Source organism: Gallus gallus, chromosome 23 (assembly GCF_016699485.2).
Source record: "Gallus gallus isolate bGalGal1 chromosome 23, bGalGal1.mat.broiler.GRCg7b, whole genome shotgun sequence".
In the NCBI taxonomy this organism is placed as follows: domain Eukaryota; kingdom Metazoa; phylum Chordata; class Aves; order Galliformes; family Phasianidae; genus Gallus; species Gallus gallus.
In genome coordinates this window covers 855751-878402 of record NC_052554.1, presented here as the reverse complement: position 1 = coordinate 878402, position 22652 = coordinate 855751, and the positions used below count along the sequence as shown (strand labels likewise).

General features: G+C 42.7%; 1 protein-coding gene and 1 non-coding gene across 27 annotated transcripts in view; both read left to right on the top strand.

Annotated features, from left to right (window-relative positions):
- The window catches only part of PUM1 (pumilio RNA binding family member 1), a 69924-nt gene that overhangs the window by 26849 nt on the left and 20423 nt on the right, over positions 1-22652 (top strand). For 5 of the 26 annotated variants that reach the window (XM_015297542.4, XM_015297532.4, XM_015297540.4 and 2 more), the window contains 8 exons: positions 803-911; positions 3388-3566; positions 5757-5923; positions 6678-6948; positions 12164-12257; positions 13607-13723; positions 18965-19116; positions 21355-21493. In XM_015297542.4, coding sequence (XP_015153028.1) covers positions 803-911; positions 3388-3566; positions 5757-5923; positions 6678-6948; positions 12164-12257; positions 13607-13723; positions 18965-19116; positions 21355-21493 — 1228 coding nt within the window. The remainder of the gene's footprint in view (positions 1-802; positions 912-3387; positions 3567-5756; positions 5924-6677; positions 6949-12163; positions 12258-13606; positions 13724-18964; positions 19117-21354; positions 21494-22652) is intronic. The other 21 variants (XM_040651696.2, XM_040651693.2, XM_040651692.2 and 18 more) reach the window with 7 other exon arrangements.
- Positions 17341-17421, top strand: LOC112530239. The gene has a single exon (XR_003071733.1). It is a non-coding gene; the product is annotated as a small nucleolar RNA SNORD103/SNORD85 (small nucleolar RNA).

Sequence of the window (22652 nt, the reverse complement as noted above, 5' to 3'; positions counted from 1 at the left end):
AAGATTTAATTTGAAGATTGTATGCTTGACATTCAAGGCACTTAAGGAGGCTTGAAATTCCCTTTGCCGTATGTGGATGCCACACAGTGTTTTAAAATGCATCCCCTAAATAGTGCACATTGTTCTTTTTACCATCTCCTGAACTTCTGTACAGTCTTCCTTGAATTCATCCGAGTCAATGGTGACTTTGTCCTGTCCTCAGTAAGTGCATTACCTTTCTCCTCCCATCTTGTAGGAACAATGCACTCGTGGTAGGTGCGGTGGCCCAGAAGTGTTCACTCTTAGTACTGTTTACCAATAACCTTCATAGCACTGAGAGCCCTTAGCAGTCATTAAATAAGTGAGGAGTGAGAGCTCTCGGCACCTCTTCCTATAATCTGTCCCTGCCAGCATCAGAACCTGGGTAGGCAAGAACTCCTGCTGGAAATGCTGGGTGGTTTTGGAGGTATCCTCACAGCTCAGGTGGAAGTCATGGCACTGTTCTCATCACAGCAGTATTCCTGCTAATGTTTTTTTTGCCAGTAGCTCTTGTGCACAGAGGCTGCGCAGTGTAAATTGTATGCGTGTGCTTGCGTGTGCGGTGTCTGTAAAGCATTTAAGAATGTAAGAGGATTGCTGAGATTGAGTTATTGTCTCCGTTGCTGTATGGCTTACACCCTAGGAGTATATAAATATTTTGATTATAAGCATGTATCAGTTTGTGTTTAATGATTGACTCATGTTTAGAAAGGAGACGCTTATGGTTTATGTTTGCATTTTATACTTATTTTAATCATGCTTTGTTTTTTTTTTTTAATTGCAGCAGCTGTTGCCGGGTAAAAAGTTTTGGGAATCTGATGATTCCAGCAAAGATGGACCAAAAGGGATATTTCTGGGAGATCAGTGGAGAGACAGTGCTTGGGGAACATCAGGTAGCGCAATTATTTACTTAATTTAGTTGGAATTGAACACAGAAACATGCAATTCCTCTGCTCAAAATTGCTGGCCAGTTTGGATGACAAAGCTTTTAAAATGTTTTTTTTTTAAACATCTGTTTTACATAATAGTAATAATAATAATAAAGCCTTTAAAACCCACATTATTTTGTGCTAGAGTTAGAAAGATAACCATACCTATAAAAAGATTGCCACGTGTGAACGCCTATACCCTTATGTTTATCTCCTTAAAAATTTTAGATAGCAGTTAAAATTGGAATTTAAGCTTTCTGATACATTTTCTGCCTTGGGATGGATTGCTTTAAGACTGAACAAAGACATTAGAGAACAACACTGGTGGAGGAAAAAAAAGTAATTTTTAAATACTTAACGAGCCAAAGCCCAACAACATCAATTTTGAAATAAACGAGGAGATGTTTTTAATTAGTTGTGTTGAAGTTTATCTGCCAAGAATCTTGTTCTTGGATCAGAGACTGTCCCATATTTTGAACTTTTAAAGGGAAAGTGTTCAGGTTTATTTTACTTAAATGGCAAAAAATCATATGCATGTGCTGAATTTGAAATGTTAACTTTTTACTCTTTATTTTCTGTGCTTTCTATCTGTACTGAATATGCTCCTTAGACACTGCTGAGTACCCTGTGCAGTATCCAAACGACTGTGCGGAGGTACAGCTCCAAGTGAGCAATTTCACTGCTGTTTTTCTGTTTTGTTTTGTTTGCCTGGCAAAAAATAGATCAAAATCTTCCCAGCTGAACCTTGCAGGCTCTGTGAGTGCTGGGGAGATCTCAGGGAGCTGCTGCTTCCAGCTGTCTGACTGCAGCCTGCAGCGCGTGTATCCAGTCCTCAGCTGCAGTTTGTGCTGCTTGTGCTCAGGTTGGGTTAAAGGGCTGAGCCAGGCTCTGAACATTAATAGCTGAGAATGAGACTTTCTCCTGTGCTGCCGCAGTTGTCGTGCTGGCTGCGTCCACTAGACGAGCAGGGGAGACGTGGGGGAGGCAACCTCCTACACTGGCTGATGGCAGATCTCCATGAGTCAAAGCCTGTAGTCTCATCTCCTCCTTTGTTTATTCTCAATTAATCCAGTGCACCTTGCAGCCTTTATTCCCAAGCTGCGACCTGCACTGCTGTCTGTGAGTCAGGGAAGTCAAAGTTTCCCCTTCTGCTCATCAAAAACGAGAACAGCCATGATCTGAGCAGTCATTCCAGGTCACTACCAGAGAGCACTGTGGAGGTGGGGTGTGGAAGTGTCCTTGGCCAGGAGTTGAGTTTGTTCCATGAGCAGTGGAACTGGTGAAGCCTGAAACCTTCTGCTCCGTCCCTTTTCCCTTCTGTCTGTGTCCACAGTATATACTGCAGTCATCTGTACGGCTGTGGTCCCTCACTTCTATAGCTTGTGGTAGTTAGGGAGCATTTAAAGCCAGTGCTACTAAGAATGGTCCCATCTGATAAAGGCTGCTTCTTTCTTCTCCTTAAGGTACAAGTAGTTGTGCAGCCGTTCAATGAAATCTGCTGGGGGATTTATCTGGGTTAAAACTATCTCCTCTTTTCTTTGTTAGTTTTATCCCAGATAATTTTTGGTCCACTTCACTTTGTGGCTGGGTAGATACTTGTGCATGAGGGAGAAGGCAAGAAAGTGTAGCTAGGAGCAAGAATGGAATAGACCTTCTTCTCATGATGGCTTATGCCTTGCAAGGAAGCTGCAGTATCAGTGCCATTCCATGCCTCTTCCCCCAGCCCCTGGCAGCTACGCCACTGTCTCCCAGTAATTTTTAACTTGCTGGCTATGACCAGTCTGATCATGAAGAAGCTGAGTACATCCTCCTTTCCCTCACTGGGATGGAAGGTCACCTCCTGCCCAGCCAGCAGTTTCTACAGAGCTTGTTAGGACTTGGAGGCATCTGTCCTTAAGTCGGCTCTGGTTGGATTTCAAACCCTTGAACCGCAGAGGGGATAAAGGGATGGGGCTGCTGCAGGAGGGCAGGGGAGTGGGAAGAAGAATGGAAGTTCTCAAACTCTTGTTGAGGAAATAGCAGCCAGGAGAAACTGCAATAATGGGATATGGGTATGTTCAGTCATACGACCAGCTGGTATAACTGTAGGGTGATGTTTTGAATAACAGTTAGAGTTTAAATGGAGACTGCTTTTTTTTTTAATTTACTAACACAGGAGTTTTAACAAAAGTGAATAAACTTTGTTTTTTAATTGCAGCCTTTACTTGGAGACAAATTTCTGAAATTTTATGATTTTAGAGTTTGAGTGCAGTTATCACTTGTAGCTTTATAGATCCTGGTGTTTCAGAAATGAGAAGGCCATCCTTCTCCAGCGGGCATCATCAGAGTCAAAAAGCTAGCATTTCTTAGTGCAATTAAAACACCAGAGAGTACATGTTTAATGACTTGTCTCCTTCAAATAGTTGGATCTACTTACAAGAATTACACGTTTTTGTTCCAGATCACTCTGTTTCCCAACCAATTATGGTTCAGAGAAGACCTGGTCAGGGCTTTCATGTGAATAGTGAAGTCAACTCAGTGCTTTCACCACGGTCAGAGAGTGGAGGACTTGGAGTTAGCATGGTGGAATATGTGTTGAGCTCATCTCCCGGAGATTCCTGCCTAAGGAAAGGAGGATTTGTAAGTGTGACTGATTCTGAAATTTGAGTTTCCTTTATGTTGTTTTCTCCATTTGCTGCTTTGTTTGTTTGTTAATCCATTCCTAGAAGCAGATGTTTCTTCTCTTTTTATTTGCTCTTATAGTTCAGCCATCTCTGTTAAAATGGGTAGGCCAGTGTCAACTGAGGGGATGCAGTATAGGATGTGGGTGTAAAGGAATTGAAGGTGGCTGACACCCCCTGCTTCCGAGCAGAAGCGTACCTGCAGGAGCACCATCTAAACCTTTTTTCTGTTGAAAAGTATGCAAATGTCCGTGTAGCTAAGTGTGGTTTTTGGATGAGTGTGTGGATGCTTTGTTGCTGGCTGAGAACAAAAAGCTCCGTGTAATGATGCTAGGAGCATAAGCCACTCCAGTTTGGGAATGCTTTCAAGGGCATATTGTTTCCTGTGGAGAAATAGCATTAGTCACTGTGCTTGGTGGGGTGGGGAAGAAAGCGCAGTCACTGCTGCCTCAAATCTAAGCATGTGGCAATAGAGGCATAATCAAGCCCCATCCTCACAGTGGGGAAAAAAAAGCCACATCTCAGCTCCACCTCATCAGCTGAGTGCAGGATCAGTGAGTGTCGAGAAACATAAAAGCAGAGTAGGTTTGTTACTGTTAGGAGACTGCTGTGTTCATCTCTTCAGGGAGCCCATTCCTGGTCTCCTACATCCATCCTCTTATTTTTCCCCTCATTAGTGGGCCCCTGATAACATTGTTGCACCCTGAGCCTAAGAAAGATGATTTTTGTAGGGAAAAAAAGAAAAAGAACGATCAGTGGAAGGAGTCAATTTATCATCCTGAGTCAGAGAGGTATCTGCTCTGTAGCACTGGTGGTCAGAATGTCAGTTCTGAAACGAAGGATTTCATTTGTAAATACCACGTTGTGTGGGTGAGAGCACAGCTCCAAATTTGTATTTATAATTGACATTTCCAATTGGGCTCTCAAGTATTAGTAACAACAGTTTGATTTTATTTAAGAATAACCATCAGAATACGATTGGTTTTTCTCTAAATATGGGGAAAAACATTTCCTCTCCACCACTAAAATGGAGGGAATGGAAAAATGGTTTGGTTCAAATGCCCTGCTATCTGCAGAGCACTTTTCCTTCAGTTGAGGTCTGTCTTTAACAGCACCAAAGCTATCAGTGACAAATGTTTGTATGCCCCTTGCTGTTTTTATCATGAATTATATTGTTTTTCCTCTCCCTTTTGTTGTTGAAAACTGCCAATGGCATAATCACCCTTTATTCTTCTCCCAAGTGAAATAAAACACAGACATAAGGGTAGGGATGCTGAAGATGCCATACAGCTTACAAAACTGCTCAGCAGAAATGAAATCCTTCTTTCTCCTTTTTTTTTTTAATCTTCTCCTCAAAGTGCTTTAGGTTTGTATGATCAAGTTTGTGATTGACTCGAGTGCTCTTATAAGTTGCACCTTGGCATTCAGTGTGCAAATAGCAGTAATGCTCCTGAAAAACAAGGCAGCTGCGTGTTGGCCTGGTTCTGCTTGAATACATGCACTTGCCCAGTCAGTTACTGCATTTCTGACATGGAGATGTTAAGTGATAGAACTGGAGAATGCTTGGGTTGGAAGGGACCTCAGAGCCCCTTGCTGTGGGCTGGGTGCCCACATCCGTGGCCTTGGGCACTTCCAGGCCCACAGATCTGGGCAGCACTGCCAGGCCTCACCACCTCTGGGTAAGGAATTTCTGCTTGATATCTGACTAAATCCTGTAGTGTAAAACATTTTCCTTCTGGGGAGGCACTAGTTCAGTTTATGCACCTTTGTACATGCTGTTGTATTTAATGTTCCCAAATTGATTTTGAGGTGCCTGAGTCTAATTTGAAAGAGAGGTGTTTGGTAAATATTCTTTAAAAATAATTTTGGGATGGGATTTTTAGAGTGGTAGAGTCAGGCTCTGAATTGCTAAATGGGAGAAACTGAACAGGTAGATGTAACCTCTTTTGGAAGGGATTGAAAACTAATTCCCTTGTTTCTTTGATTATGATTGACTATTTTACTCTTTTTATGTTTTTATTTGTAAGAACTAATGCTTGAAAATTACTTACTTTATTGTGACATGTTTCTTTGATTTGTTAACATCTTGGAATGAAAGCAAAATTGATCTGAAACTCAAGCTTATTAAAGTAATGTTTCTTTTGCCTAGGGGCCAAGGGATGCAGAGAATGATGAGAATGACAAAGGGGATAAGAAAAATAAGGGCACATTTGATGGCGATAAATTAGGAGATCTGAAGGAGGAGGGGGATGTGATGGATAAAACAAATGGTTTGCCTGTGCAGAATGGAATCGACACAGATGTCAAAGACTTCAGGTATGTGCACCATACGTTAATAATTAATCAGCATCACGCTATGAGAGCAATAGAAAAAACCTCTGGCTCTCTTAAGCAGAATCACAAGGATGCAATCATGTGCACAGGGAAGCACTTGTGAGAAGATGGTTGATAACTGATAATCTGTATAGAGCCCCCTAATTCTGTACTACATAATGTTATTTTCACACCAGTTGTTAACTACTTTGTGAGGTGTTGCTCTGGAAATACCAAGTGTAGGTGTTGACCCTGCTTGGAGGCTAGGCTAACCTGCAGTTGAGTTTTTGCACTTGTTCCTTGCATCTCACAAGTGATGAAATCTGGGCTATTGATAAAATGTAAGAAAGCCTTTCTGTTTCTTGCTAGTTTGCTTGCTGAGCCTTATGTTGACACCTAGAACTATAGAAGGAAAACAAATACCCTTTGAGATGTTTACTGCTTGCCCTTGAATTGAGATGAACCATTTCTCACTTCAGTTCAGTGCTTACGTTAAGTAAATAGGAAGCCATGGCAGCTATTTCGAAAAGCTTTCAAGTGAGCTGCAGTGTCAGAGCTTTGTTAATAGTTACACAGGTTGTTCTGTAGAATTTGTAAAATGAGGATCTGGAATAGCTCCCTAGAATCTTATTTTTTACCTTCATAGTGTCATTTGCATTATCTCTAGCGAGTCCTAGTGTCTGTTGCTGTGAATTGTTGCTATGTGGCAGCATTAAAAGTACATGCTTAGTGATGGATCTCTTTTCTCTCTGTGTAGCCGTACACCTGGTAATTGCCAGAACTCTGCTAGTGAAGTTGATCTTCTGGGTCCAAACCAGAATGGATCTGAGGGCTTAGCCCAGCTGGCGAGTACTAATGGTGCCAAGCCCGTGGAGGATTTTTCCAACATAGAGTCACAGAGTGTTCCCCTGGATCCCATGGAGCACGTTGGCATGGAGCCTCTGCAGTTTGATTATTCTGGCACCCAGGTACCTGTGGACTCAGCCGCAGCCACCGTGGGGCTCTTCGATTACAATTCCCAACAGCAGGTAAAGTTCTGATGCTGCCTTGGTTCCTCCCCGAGAGGTCTCGTGGCATTAGTGTGAGTGCAGGCTCTTACCCTGGGGGCAGGATGGCCAAAGGCTTGGGGTGGTTTCTGTACGCCATACATCTGTTTATAGATGGATCATTTCTGGCTTTTGAGTAATTTGCAGTGGAGAACAGCATTTAACTAATAAAATGTGCTGATTAACAAAACCCCTTGAGCCTTTCAAGTGACTTTAAGGTAAAACTGCTGTTTAGCCCTGGGGCTGCAGCCCAGCTGTGGGATCAGGGCAGTGCTGCTCAGAGAAGGCCAGGCTGTCATTGAGCGTGGCTCAAAGCCTGTGATCAGAGTCCAGTACTACGGAGTTTATCTTGGCCCAGCGGGTTTGTTTGACCTTTTCTCCTATATTAGAGGCACGAACTGCTCAGCCCAGACAGGTAAAGCAAGTCCTTGCCTTGCTGTTTGGCCTCTCCTGAATGCTGGGCTTGGATCCAACCATTGACCTGTAATCTTGTCCTGTTCCTGTTCGTTGGGGTAACAACTGCAAATGTTTATTGCTTTCCTCTTGTCCATGTAATATTCTTCAAAGAAGAGTGAAATCCTTTGTTGTAGCTTATTGCAGGAGTATATTAGCAGCCCTGAGTTTCCTGGAATATCTGATCTTTTCTAGCAAAATAGCCTGATAGACGCTGTGTATTGAGGAAAGGCTGTTGCCGTGTTTATGCTAAAGGCCCATCTTCAGAGTTAACATGGTCTTAAAAGCAATACAAATAACCATGTTACAGTTCATTGGATTGTGCTGTTATGTAGCATGCTGTGGTAGTTAATGGTGGACATTTTTAAAAATGATTAAGCTAAATAGCTGCTGTATAGTTCAGAAAGGAGAAAGAAGAAAGCTTTGTCTTACTCTGATATAGGACTTTTAAGTGCCTGTCTTTGCATATTTCAGCTTTTTAAAACAGTGAATCTTGTGTTTTGTTCTGTTCAGTGTGCTGGAGCTAAGCTAACTGATTTTTAAGGAACTGTAAGGTATAGGAAAATAACTGCAGAGATACAAAGCCTGTCATTTATATTTTGTCTGACAATCTTTTTTGTTTTCAATTAAGGCTCGTTTGCAAGTTATTTTTCTCTCCCAGCCTTTAAAAAATAGGATTTAAAATGAACACATCTTGTGCCTAACCAGTAAAATGAATAAAACAAAAAAATTTCTGTCTGGAAAGTGTGTTCACCAACGTGGATTTCTGGGTTCAGACTCTGGATGGCCCTGTAGGCACACCCGTTTCCCCTCTGTGTGAAGCACATAGGTAACACCTATGCAGAGCTGATGTAATCTCAGTGTAATCTCATGCTGGAAGCTTTTTTTCCGGGCTGCCTGGGAGGCTGCAGAGCTCTGAGGTTTCTATAGCTGGGATTGGGTGGGTGTGCAGGGTGTCTGGGCACTGCTGGGTGGAAGTAGGCTGTGTAATGCATGTGCTTACTTGAACATTTCAGTTTAGTTGCAATAGCTGCTTACACCCACAGTGAACACAAGCAACAAGCTTTTGTAAGTGTAGTATTAAAGACAGGAACTCACTCTTATTTTTCTTCAGTGCCACGTGCCCTGTCAGTACGCACTGGTGTAAATGCAGTGTACGCTGACTCAAAGAGTAGGACCCATTTCCTTAATGTCATGACTAGCAGCTGCTGTTTCTCAGTATTTGCTGTCTGCAGCTACAACTTGCACTTCAAAAGACACATTTCTTTCATACAGGTGTTCCATTTGCTTGTTGTCAGAAGAAGATGTATCCTGAACACAAAGATCTCTTCTTTAATAATGTCTTCCTTGGTCCATAGGGAAGCGTCATATACTTTGAAGGGATTACAATTAAGTGCAGCTAAAAGCAATATTAGGAAGGGAAGGTCTTAATCACATCTAATCTGATTAGAGATGTCAGATGTTTATATTGCAGAAGCAACTGGATTACAAAAATCTAATTGTGCAGTGTTCCCATAACTGAGTTACACAGACTGTGATGTTTTGGGTCCTTGAAATTCCCTCTGTGTTCCCCCATACGTTGCAGGTGGTGCTTTGGCTGCATACCTGTGTGTGCAAACTGCTGACATCCTCCTGAACTATGTCACTTGTTTGTAGGTTACAACTCAGTGCTATTTGTAACAGGCTAAAATAGCCCTGTGAAGAGTTTTCTTCTTTTATTTCCACTTAGCAGATGCCACAATATAGATATGTGGTTTAACCCTAATTCAACACACAGTAAGTTTCTGAATAAGCAAAAAGCTTTTACTGGAGTTTCACCCATAGTCTTTGATTTTTGGAATCTAGGGCTGTGCTGTCAGCACATGGAGGCAGTGCATTGAGGCCTTAATAACACTTCCATTAAATGTGTGATGCTGATGATTCCCAGAGCTGTGTGGCACAGGGGCTTATCTGCCCGAGCACAGCCTGAAATTCTGCTCTGCTCCCCTGTCTGTGTTACAGGAGGTAGAAAACTGCAGAACATTTTAGCTGTTCACGCAGTTTCTTCACGGTAAGTTGAGCCTCGGTTTGTAGGCTTAGGGAAACTGCATTTCAGTTTAAAGGGAAATGCTGTAAAGCTGTGAGAGGCTTTCCACAGACAGACGGAAGGAATCCAGCCCTTCCTCCTGCGTGCAGCACAATGTAAATGGCCAAAGGTTTGCATGTGGTTTTAAAGAAGCTCAGTAATATTGTCTGGGAAAGCAATCGTAGCTAAATCTTCAGGTTTCTTTGTGAGATTAGGATGCAGAAGAGGGATGCTCTTGAAATTTTATTTGTGAAGCAGATGAAAGCGCTGTGCCCTGGCACCCTGTCCCTTTTTCTTCCTGTCTGTTACATTTTAGGTAAAGCATTTTTGTTCAGTCTTCCTCTTTGAGCCTTGAGGTGAACTCTAATGGCTGTTGACAGCGGCCATTTGCAGTGCTGGCTGCTGTGCCCTCATTTCAGCAATGGGAAGTGCACAGAGCCTCGTGTGGTACCAGCAGGTCTGGAAGTCAGATCTTGCAGTGAGCAGCTGCAAAAGGGAAAGCAGACAATAACAATAATAATAAATGAAAACTGGTGGGGGAAAATATTAATCCTTGGAATAGCTGGTACTGCTAATTAAAAAATGAATCACTGAGATACAGCTGGGAGGTGTGGAAATCATCTCAGTAATTTCTGAGCATTAAAAAAATTATTTTCAGGGAAGATAAACGCTTCTCTTGTGCCTTGGAGCAGTGACTGGTTATCTGGCTTTGCTTCTGCTGCTCACTTTGGCACAGTCCAGCCCAGCAGGCTGAAAAAGCTGATCCAGGGATACAGGAGTGTGGAAATGGGTGAAGTGTTTGTAGCAGAAGAAAGCTGGAGTACTTGGATCACTGAGATAGTACAGCACAAAACCAAGCTCATTGTTCATTGCTGTAGCAGTTGGGGTTGCGTTTATTTCTAAACTGTTATGTCTGCTGACTGATCTGAGAACATGCTGCTGAAGGCTCCCATAGAGCCAGGATCCTTCAATCCGTGTCCCGTAGGTCACACTGTACGTGATGTGCTTGCTTTGTTGAACTAAGTGATGGCACTCTTTGATCTGGCTGCTAATGATATAGCAGTGAATATAAGTGTCAGGTATTGCTGAATGCTGTTTTCTGAGTAAAGACCACTAGGCCAAGGGAGGTGATGAAATCCCTGTGGGTTTGATACATTTTCCCATAAGGAGCATTATGATACTCCTCAGATGTGCAGAGGGCCATCTGTGGGGGTAAGCAGTCAGTGGGGAAGGCAGCAGTGACTGGGCTGTGATCCCCAAGTACTGAGTTTCCACCTAGTGATGTTTGTGTCTCTTTCTGAACCTATAAAAAAAGAGAAGGAAATAGATGTAGGCTGTCACCTGTCTTCATTCATATTTTCTGCTTAAACAACACAGCTCCTTGTCCTGCACTTAGGAGATCCAAGTACAGTCTTTGCCTATAATAGCATCTCACTTTCTAAATGATTCTCTGCTTCCTGATGGTTGCAGGTTTCTGCCAGAAATTTGGGCAGAATTATTATTGTCGATTTTGACAGTGGAAGCTTTGGTTGTCTTGGTTGAGACCTGAAAGGAGGGCTGGAATAATAGGTGTGAAAACTGCATAGCATTTAGGCACTGTCGTTTTTGTTTTTGTTTTTTTTTTTCCTTTTTCCCAAGCAATTACAGAGAGAAAACATCTGTCACAATGGTTTATGAAGTCATTCACACCTCAGAAATGATCACATTTGGGAGTAAATGGGGATGAACATTGCTCCTGAGAATTTTTAGGGCGGCTTTCAGAATGTATTTTCAGTGTTTTTACTGGAGATGAACAATGGTGTGCTAATGTAGTGATTCAGGGAGTGTTTCATTGACTTAGAGGCATCTCTGGCACAGGAAGTAAGCTTAGTAAGAGTCTGGATGAATGGAAAAAATAGGTAAAAGCACATTTTCTTTTAAAGACTTGTGGTGTTCCTTCCATATTAAGAATGACTGTTCTCAGTAACACTGCACATTGTTCCCAAAGATTGTAGTGAACTGTAAGCTGGCAAGCCTGGGTGTGCTTTGGATGACTTAACCAAGAAGTCCCAGGGTCTGGTTTCTGTCTGTGGTCAAAGAGGAATACATGCTCCTTGCCTTGTTTTACGTAGGTGATGCTGCAGGCTAGAAGGCAGAGGAAAAAGCATTTTCTCCCTCGTTTGTCTGAGGGTGTGTGAGCTCCTCTATCTGTCCCAAGAGCTTCATCTCTCCGATGTGAGCTTTCCCCTCTGCCTGCTGTCCCACTACCCATTTCAGAACACCTGTGAAAGCAGCCCAGGCTGCCAGCTGATGCAGCAGTGCTCTCAGCGTAGCTGGTGGTGCTGAGGCTCTGCAAGAGCTGTGGCAGCCCCTGGTGATCCCCACGCTGTGGAGGAGCATGTGTGTGCTGGAGGAGGAGCTGGGGAGGCAGGGCCTTGGGGCAGCTGTGCAGAGAATAGCAGAAGAAACCATGGGTAGGGTTTAGCTGTACTTGAGAAATATTTTCTTTTTAAGTGGATCATCACAGGCAATTGGTTTCAAAGATATCATTTTAAATTTCCTTTTGAAATGTTTCCTGCTAAAAAGGAGTGTCTGTAGTTGTGCAAATAAATGTAGTGTAAAGGAATTGCTTTTTAAATTATTACTATTTTATTTTTTTGTGCATAATTTGTATGCGTATTTGTTCTTTTGTTCCTTCAGTTGTTCCAAAGACCGAATGCACTTGCTGTTCAGCAGCTAACAGCAGCCCAGCAGCAGCAGTATGCATTGGCAGCTGCCCATCAGCCTCACATAGGTAAGCCTAGTATTTAATATATTGCCTTTTCCTAGTGGTCTCTTAGTCCTCAGAATATTTTGGGAAGGCTACAGGGAGAAAGAGTGGTAGGTTTTAGAGAATCCTAAATATGTTCTTCCAACTGGTGAGTACTTGAGCCACAAAGAGAACAACATTGTGTGAAGACCTACTTGAAAAATTCTGGAGAAACCTCTTGTACAGTCTCAAGAAGCTCCAAAGCAGTCATGTCTGGGAGGAATGACACACTTACTTTGCTGAGAGTGCTGTTTAGCAGTGGGAGTATTCTGAAGTACTTGCTTGCTCCAAATCAGGTGTGAATTGGCTGCAACGAAGTGAAGAGGAAGTGTACAATCCTGTGTACACCTGAATCTACTTCCTGCTTGACAGTCTATGTTTAAGTTACCACAGGGTAGAATTTTAGGCTGCTTGGGGTCTGAATTTAACTTAAAGCTGTAATTTATGCAAATGCATGATTTGTAATATTAAAACAGTATGCATTAAATGGGAGGAAAGCACTTAGGTACTCTGTGTAGAGTAACAGACCAATGGAAGGGCTGCTCCTGGATGATTAGCGCTGAAAAATCTCAGGGTTAAATGTTTTTAGTACAGCAGGCAAATTAATGGGTAGTTCTTGGAACCTAAAAGCCCAATTGTGTTGGGGTTCTCTCAGCTCTGTGCTGCATGGTTATGCGCTCAGTGGGGTTCATGGATAGACCTGAATTAAAATTCTTCAGCTTCTTAACTTATTCTCCTTCACATTTACCACCTACCACGCCCCCTCCCGCCCACCAATAATTTCTCTAATGATTAAACTGTACCTTGCAGAGAAAGGTAGTGCCTGCACAGACACTAAGAGCAGGCACCATCTCTGCCATGATGTTGTCCATGCATTCCCGAGCTCCTTCCAGACTCATAAATTGAAACACTGGTACTGTGTATTTGGCATGGCACTCAGAAAGTAGGGAAAATTGATAACTTACTCATCGAAATAAGGAATTAGGAAATGTTAATCTAACTGGTGTTAACAACCACTTATACAGCAAGGATTTCTGCACTGCTGAGATACCTGAACAGTTCACAGGTACTGTATGCAGGCTGTTTTGCCTCTTTAGCCTTCGTAATGCAGCACTGCATCTTTAGAATTTCTTTTTTTTAATGTAAACTGTATCCTCCCTAGGTTGTTGTAACGACACTGGGAAACACAGGGAAAACAACCTATAAAAAGCTTGAAAATACTAAAACAACGTGAGCCCTTGTCCTGCAATGTTCAGTCAGTCGAGTCCCCAGCCAGATAGCTGGAGGTATTTTGGTAGGGCTTCAGTTCTAGTCAAGTTTGTTTTTACTGACAGGTATGTTTTCAGCAGGTTTAGCTCCTGCTGCCTTTGTCCCCAATCCGTACATCATCAGCGCTGCTCCACCAGGAACGGATCCGTACGCAGCCGGGCTCGCAGCAGCTGCCACATTAGGTGAGGTGCTTCCACTTGTCTGTGTGTTCCTTACTGTGCTCAGTCCATGCTGATAGCAGCACTTAATTATTAGTACTTGGTGATCTCTGTAGAATGTATATTGTTGCAGAGTTAAAGCAGTGTTTGTCTTGGAAACCCTTATTTTCTTTAGATTAGAAGTGATAATTCCTGTATAACAGTTGCTGTGGACTCTTTTTCTGTTGAGGATAAACAACGGAGCAAGCCTGAAATGAAGTGCTCAGAGATAAATGCTGTCACATGTTTGGGATGTTCTCATAACTGATAGTACTGAAAGATACCTTTTGAAACTACATTTTGTAAATACTGAAAAGATGGAGGATGTGTTTTCCTACCAGGAATATTGTATCTTTTTGCCTCTCTAGCTTGGTTTACTGTAGCACATGCTGCAAGTGATATCTCATCCCTTTGCTAGATGTTTCTGAAGAATTGATGCTTTTTAGATTCTGTAGGTAAAAACACCTCATATCTACTGCGAGGCTCCTGCAAGGAATGTGTGGCTGTCCAGATGGCAGGCAGAGATGGTGGCTCTTCTCTTTGTGCAAGATCTTCCTCCCAAACGTTCGTGTATCAGTTTCCAAATTCTTTCCAACTGTCATAGCCAAAATTGTTGTTTCTTGAGATGACAGCTCAGTAAAACAGCTTATCAGACGGTGAGAAGAACACATTGCACATTGAACTTTCGCTGCATATGCCGTAAAGTTCTGGCCTAAGCAGTCAGGACAAAAGAAGAATGTACTTTCAGAAGAATATTTTTATACCATACTTCACTTTTCTTCAACCACCTGGAGTGGGAGCCTGCTAAATTTTAAATAGAAACAGCTTAGTTCAGAGTGATGATTATTTTTTTAGTGGAGGCAACACACTGTTCCTATCTTCCACGTAGTTGTAGCTTGTATGCTGATTGCAGATCTCTTCTGCTGAGAACTTGTACCAAATGGGAACTGTGAAACCTTGGCTGCCCATGAACACAGCACTGTTAAACTGTGTTGTAGGTTTGGGATGTGGCTTCATGTCGTGTTTAACAGCTGTTGGATAAGTTCAATTTAGCTGCTAAGCTGTGGGGCTAGTATCAGGTCAAGCTCTGAAATGGGATTGTAGCAACCACTACCAGGTTGCATGGCATATTTTTAATGGATCGTATGAAAGTATGTTAAGAGTCAAGTTTGTAATTTGAAGGTGTGGGCTTTGGACTTTTTGTCTGTTGTGCATTTTGTATGCTGATTGCATAATAACAATGGAAGATAAGTGTGGGTAACGACATGCTGTGGGCAAACAGATGACGCTGTGATGAGGTGGAGGAAAGCCAAGAGCTAGAGTACAAGGATATTTCGAGGAGTCGATAAGCTGCCATGTGATGAGGAAAGTATAGCAATGAATGAATGACCTGAGCTCACTGTGTGAAATGTTGGTAGGGAGCGTTAGTCAGGTCTTGCTGGAGAGGAGGGTGCCAGAACAATATCAGGTCCAGTTATGATAAGAGTACTTTGGTGCCCTTTGTATGTAACTGTTACAGAGAGGATTCTCATTAGCCTTTTTGCATCACCTCAGTGCTTTTAACACTTGTGTTCATTCTGAAGTAATACACTGAAGTTTAGTGGAGCAGCAGGTCACTGCCTTGATTTCATAGGTGACCACATGTCTACTAGAAATCCTGCAGCAGTTACAAGTGTGTTCTCAAGTTATTTTTTTTCTCCCTTTTCTTAGTAGTGTTGGAGCTGCAACTGCCTGAATGTCCGATGGAGGCCTTATAAATTGCAGCTAGGAAATAGACCCCCTAGGATGCCTAAAGCTTCCTCAAACTTAGCATGAGAGTTTCTACTTAAATACTTTTTAAACTGTATGACTCCTGAAAGCAACAGAAAGAATGTGTAATTCACTGCAACGCGCTTACAGTATTGCACCACTGAGAAATGAGTTACTTCATCTGTTTTGTTGGGCTTTGGACTCTGCTAAAATGGCAGTGCTTTACTTCTGGCTGTGTTTGTTTGAGTGAAGGCACCTTTAATGTCTAGACTAAGTTTTGAAAGCCTTTTCTCTCTTAAGAATGAGTGATACACTGCAGGGATGTGGAACTACTGAGCTGTTTAGAGCTACAAGCCTACCGACAGAAGGCCTCCCTGATTTGTATGGGAGCATTAAATTGGGAGGACTTGGAGAAGTTAATGAGATGGAAGAAATGAATTGAGATTTGTTGGTAGTCTATTGTTCACAGTTACTCTTAGGAGTGGAAACTTTTGTGTGTTTTATGGCAGAGATGATTCTGCCAATTAAGAATGTATCATTATGGCAGCTTTTGCATGATTATAAGACTGTCAGCCCCATGATAATGCTCTTTTCTTCACAACAATAGCAACTGTTAAAAGAACAGCACATTTGAATAGAGGGAAGGACTTCCTAGACTCCAGAAAAATAGCTTGTGAGTTCAGACCTTGGGGAAGATGCTGCTGTCTTTAAGAAGTGTGAAATTAGTTCTGTCATTTGAGAAAGATGTCAATTAAAAATAATAAGAAAAAGAAAAAGAAAGATCTTGTCTCTTTTAGGACAAGTTGGGAAATGTTGATTCCCTCTGAGGTATGTAATAGGTAGAAAAGCCTTTCTGTTCTTTGTAGAAAAGTGGATGCTGGAATAATCTGCATACAGGAAAAACACAGTGCTCCTAGACTGAAGGTAGAGTCTGTTCAGATATCTGTGCTGTTCTTCTCAAACCGGGCTTTCTTAGAAGCCTGTCTCACTTGGTGCTGATCTGTGTCCTGTACAGAGCCAGCTCAGAGCTGGAAACGGGTATGGCTGCATGCACACTGCTGGGATGGGGCTTTGTGGAGCACGTGGAGCTGGCTGGGGTCTGGTGTCATGCACAGGTGCCCCTCCTGGTGTGGGTTTGTGTTGGCACCAGAGGCTGCAGGGCAGGGTTTCACGGGGCTGCACCAGAGTTGGTGGAGTTGAGCTATTTCTCACTCCCTGTCTGAAAAGACACCACTTCTTGGATGTCTGCAGCTGCCGTACTGTTAGTTCTGCATGGATCAGCTCAAGCGTTGTAAGTATTTGGTGAAATTCCTATTTGCACCCTTGCGTTTTCAGACGTGGAGTTCTGGTTGCTCTGGTGTCACAAAGTCCTTACCCTTGGCAGGAAGTCCCATTTGGTCCTGTTCCTGCAGCTATGCTTTCTGACTGAAGAGATGTGAGTGTTAAGGCTGAGAGTAAAAGGGAGAGATGTGTCATGAATGCACTTCTGTTGGTTCTGCTAGAATCATAGAATGGCCTGGGTTGAAAAAGACCACAATGATCATCGAGTTTCAACCCCCTTCTATATGCAGGGTTGCCAACCACCAGACCAGGCTGCCCAGAGCCACATCCAGCCTGGCCTTGAATGCCTGCAGGGATGGGGCACCCACAGCCTCCTTGGGCAAAATGTTTATTGTTTGTTAAAAGGAATATTCAGGAGTGTGTGTGTCAATGTGTGAGACATAGTAGTGGGAATATTTGATTTCAAAGGCACTAAGCAGCTTTTATTTTTTCCTGTATGTGCATCTTTAATAAGTGTAAAAGCAGGTGTGATGTCTGCAGAAGTAAAGAAGCACTGTGTGTGTCTTTATGGGTCTGGCGATGATGACACACTTGCCCTCACTGAGAACACTGTTCAGTAATGAGAGCCTCACAGTGTGCACAGCTGAGCCGGGCTCGCAGGGACGTGCGGAGCTCTTTTAAGCCCCGCTGCCTGCAGACTTCAAAGGCTTTGTCTCCTCTCCTTCTAAACACCTCAGGCTTCTGCAGATCTGATGAGCAATCTCTAACTAGGAAAAAAAAAAAAAAGAAGGAAAAAAACACCTTCTAGATTCTGCTTGCTTGATAATTAAAACTGAGATTAAAATAACCCAGAGCCATGCCCGAATTTTGCCCAAGTAAGGGCTATCAGGACAACTTCCCAGTAGCCCAAGGGCAAAGGCAGACACTCATTCCTTGCCTAAAACGAAGCACTTGCAAATTGTTCTCTCCTGAGTGCAGAAGCACCCCAGCACTTGGCATCTGTATTAAGTGAATACAAACGGGTTGTGTCTCCTTTGGTCAAGAAGAGCACTGTGAGTTAACCATGTTCTCCTTGCAGTGACTTACTGAGCTAACTAACGACACTACAGGAACAACTTGGTTGGAACTCAAATGCTAACTCTTAAAATAGAAGCTGTTTTTGCTTCATTGAAGACCAACTGTGTGGTTCAAATTCACCAAATACTTGTTTATTCAACAGTGTCTAGTATGCAGCACTCTATCTTAAGGCTGTCATGCTGTAAGGTGCTTTTACTGCAGGGAAGTGCTGTACAACCCCTGAGAAAGGTGTTGTATTGGAAGAGCGAAGGAAATACTTTCCTCATGACCTTTCCAAAAGATACAGAGCAGACAGATTAAAAATATTGTTGGATTCACATAGGTGGTGGGAGGGTCTCTGCTATTCAGTGCCAAGGGCTCATCTCTTCTTCCATGTTATGCCATGACACCAGATTAGTTAAGGATACACTCCACTGTTTTACTGTCACCCAATGAAGTGTACAGTGCCCTGAGCGCTGATGAAGCACAATGCTTTCTTTGTTCTTCTCTCAAGATAATTATTTTTTTTTTTTTTAAGCCTCTTAAATGGAGGAAGCAGTTAGAGGAAGGTGGAATGTGGAAAGATAGGAGTTCTTCTGGGCTCTTTTATGGTGGTTTGTGATCACACGGTAGGACTGAGTGGCTAGAACAACCACTTTTCACACACTTGGGAATTGATGCTATCTGGTTGTGAAGAAGGATAATTATTTTATACCTTATTTATTGAGAGCTAAATGATGGATGTTACCGAGCCTCGAGTGTCAGTTAAGATTAGGAGAGACTGCAGTGTCTCTGTTGTTCAGATGTTTCCTTCTCTTTTTGTTAGAGATAAAAACTTTCGTTGCTATAAAATTAGGGCTCACCAATAAAAACGAGGAGTTTCAACAGGATCACTGTCAGCAGAACTGAACTTCTGCTAAGGTAAAAGCAAGTAAAGATGAAACTTCAGGTCTGACTCTAAGCTTTCTTAAAATGAATATTACAGATAGCAAAATCCCTTCTTATTTGGAAAGAATTTAAAGGAGATAACCTTGAACTAGGATTTGTAAAATCAAACACAGTGTGAAGATATTTTTGGTGACTGTTTGCTGTGTAATGCTCGTGACGCCGCAGAGGCTGACCCATTCCCTTGTGTTTCAGGCCCTGCAGTTGTCCCTCACCAGTACTACGGAGTTACACCCTGGGGAGTTTATCCTGCCAGCCTCTTCCAGCAGCAAGCTGCAGCAGCTGCCGCTGCCACTAACTCAGCAAATCAGCAGACCACTCAGCAAACCCAGCAGGGCCAGCAACAGGTATGTGGTAGGGTGCTTTCGCATATGAAATAATTTACAGTCATTTATTAGCAAGCACGTGCTGGTGATGTGTGAGTGGAAGTCATCACTGTTCAATCTGTTTTCATGTGACAGCTGTGGAGAAGATGAAAATGTGTCAAATACTCCGTGTCAGTAAGTGGTGTGCTCTCTGCTTCAAGGTGCTGTTCTATATAGGTGTTTTTTTCTTTTCTTCAAGAAAATAAAAGTGCAGTTATTGTTAGTAAACCTGTGAAGTCAAATGCTAGAAGGATTAGGGTCACCGTGCTGTCCTCGTGTGGGTTGTGCTCCCACTAGACGTGTGCTCAGATGTACTCTACTTTGAGCTGAAGGAGGGCCTGTAGGACTGGGGCTTCTGTTACTCGCCTGGCTGTGCTGCACAGCTGCCTGGTATGATGTTTGGATAAAGCACTGCTCCTCTCATGAAGTTGGCTTTATACAGTGCTATCAGCTGCTGTCCCACAGGTGTTCCTGCTTGGATACAAAATGGATTCATTATCCTACTGAAAAGGGAGGAGACGCAGAGCCTTCCGTTCTGGCCTTTGTGCTTTAGAGATTTCAATCCTTAGAGAAGACTGCAATTGACAACTACGTTTATTAGCTTTTGCTTAAAAAACAAAACAAAACAACAACAACAAAACAACACTAAAGCAAAAAAAGATTATGTAGTATTTTAAGGCCTTTTCAGATAAGAAAAGCAATGATGTTTCACATGAGTGATTCTGGACCAGTGATCAGAAGGAGAACACTTTGCTCCTGATAAAGTTAATAATCAAGCCTCCCCACCTGGCAGGTCTCTGACAGGAGTGTGTTGAACAGACCTACACACATCCATGCACGCAGGTAAATGGAGTTAAAAGTGTGACACATCTGTGCTTTGGCATTCAGACTGGGAACCTTTCCCCTTTAAATAGGTATGTGCAAAGAGAGCTTCTGCAAAGGCTTAAGCTTTTAAAGCAGTGTCTATCGATCATCAGTAGCCTTTATGATATTTTTCATTATTTCTGTAGCCACAAAGCAGGCATGAGTGGGGATTGCGTGTATTGTTTTTAATGCAGACTTTCTGTCTATAAGAAGATAAGTGTACATTCTTGGATGAAATTCGTCAGAGAAGTGCTGAGGTGAATGTTTTAGAAATACAGAGTGATGAGTGTGGACAGTCTTGTTTGTGATGCTCACAACATCTTATGAGGGATAGTGTATTTATAAAACTGCCAGCGCTTCACTTACTGCAGCACGTCGTCCATCAACTGCATTCTGCAGAGTGCCTGTGCACTGTGTGTGCTTACCAAGCAGCTGCAGCTTGTGAGGCTTCCTAGGCTGGAAAGAGGTGAAGAGTTCACGTTTAGGCTTTGACAGCAGTAGCTAGCTCTGGGTTATGTCTCAAGTCTGTTAGCTTCAATATCCTCCCCCAGTCGCTGTGCACAGAGCAGTTTGTTGCTTTTAACAGCTTTATCGGGTGACACATACAATGTTAATTTTTGCAACAGTGCATGAGTACCAAAGGACAGCTCTTTTAATGAGCTGACCTCACAAGTGGCTGCAGGCTTTAACATCACCACTGAGTAAAAGGCTTTTGCAAACAAAGCCTGTCGCAGGTAATTACAGGAAAGGTCAGTTTGCCATCTTCCCTTTTCAGAGCAACGTGTGCTTAAACCACAAGAGCTACGTAGAAAAGGCTGTGTGTGATCTCTGGTCATTCTTTCCAGTGAGTAAGTGTCGTGTCAGTGGGTCGCTGTTTTCTGAGGTGGATGGCAGTTTGGAAAAACCTGTGTCATCTCATGTCATCAGCCTGTAGCTCACAAGTCTGTAAAGGTTTCTGCTTAAGTGGGCTTTCAGTGTGCTCTTGTGGCAGAGACCAAACGTTATCTCTAATGGGACAAATGGCTCACAGGCGCTTCTAATGGAGGATGAGGACTGAAGGTATGTCAAGAGACTAGAATTGAAGCTCTTTGAGATTATGCTTGGGAAGCCTGAAAAAGGGTGTGTTATTTAAATTGAGTCCTAGGCACTTACCCATGGTAATAGTGCTAATGGTTATGGTGGAGAAGGCAGTTATGTTCTGAGTAGAGAGGATGGATTGTCATGCACCAGTTGTGACATAATCTTGCACACAGTGGCAGCTTAGCAGTTTAGGTTGCTGCTGGAGTCCTGCAGTGTGGTTATTGTGGCTTATTCCCAGGTGTCAAACTAACCAGACCTGTTTCCTGTTTTCTCCAGGTTCTACGTGGCGGAGCCAGTCAGCGTCCTTTGACCCCAAACCAGAACCAGCAGGGACAGCAGACTGATCCGCTGGTGGCTGCTGCCGCCGTCAACTCTGCCCTTGCCTTTGGACAAGGGCTGGCAGCAGGGATGCCAGGTAGGGAGCCCAAGGGGGCTGTGACTTCTCCAGTGACCAGTGAGATCCAAGAAGATTACATCTCAAGTCTCTGCATGGTGTCACGTTTACCTGGCATTCAGCAGTTTTCATTTTATTACAGCGTTTCATGGTTTTAATCTGTGGGTATACAAGGCATTTTGGAGAGGCTGTTACATACAGCATAACCACCTGTGCAGCATTAAGTTAAAGCAGGGTGTAGATTCCTGTATCCCAGGTGAAACAAATGTTATCAGCTGTACTGACACATTAATTGCATACCCAGAGCTGATGGCTCCCATTGAAAGTCATTTCCTTGATTTTCTATGGTTCATGCTACCTTATGTGATTATTTTAAGACCTCTGAGATATCTTAGTACTGTTCATTAGCCTTGTCTGCCCATCCCTGTCAAGTGCTTGATTTTAACAGGTTAAGGACTTCCCTGTCATAATTTCGTCCAGACAAATACTAGTGGCTTAGAAAAGAAAAAGAGGCAAAAGCAGAGTTTTGTTATAATTCTGCAGGAGAGAAGCTGCTGTATGGGTTTTAGCTCTGATCCATGAGACTGTGTGGTACAAATGCTTCTGATGTTGGTTATACAGAATACTGTTGTAATGATAAAGCACATATGTAAGTATTTTTTTAATAACATGCAGGTATGTCCTGTTGGTCAAATGCAATTCAATTAAAGAGGATTATTTTGGCCTCAGGTCTGCTCACTGGAAGCGCCACACGGTTGCTTCATGTTTTGGTTTTTTTTAAGGCTTAAGAAGAATGTTACTGTATTCAGTTACAAAGTGAGCTGTAGAATACCTGCTTTCAAGTAATCTGTGGGCTTGAGTCTGTGTTGTTGGGGTTCTGGGGGCTACAGCTTCCAAACAAATGTTCACAGAACACTCTCCTCTTTGCAGCCCCAGTATAGAGAACTACTTCATTGTTTCCTGTGTTGATCTTTATTGTGTGTGTGTGTAGAGTTTTAATCTTAAAATGCTATAGTCAGGTACCTAAGCTGAGCAGCTGTATGCTACAGAAAGACTGCTGCTTGCTGCTCTTTGTGTCATAAGCATGTTTTTTGTTTAAGAGTATTTGTATACATTTAAGAACGCTATGTTTTAAGTATGTATCTTCAAAAGGCACATCTTGAACATAGCTTGAAATTCT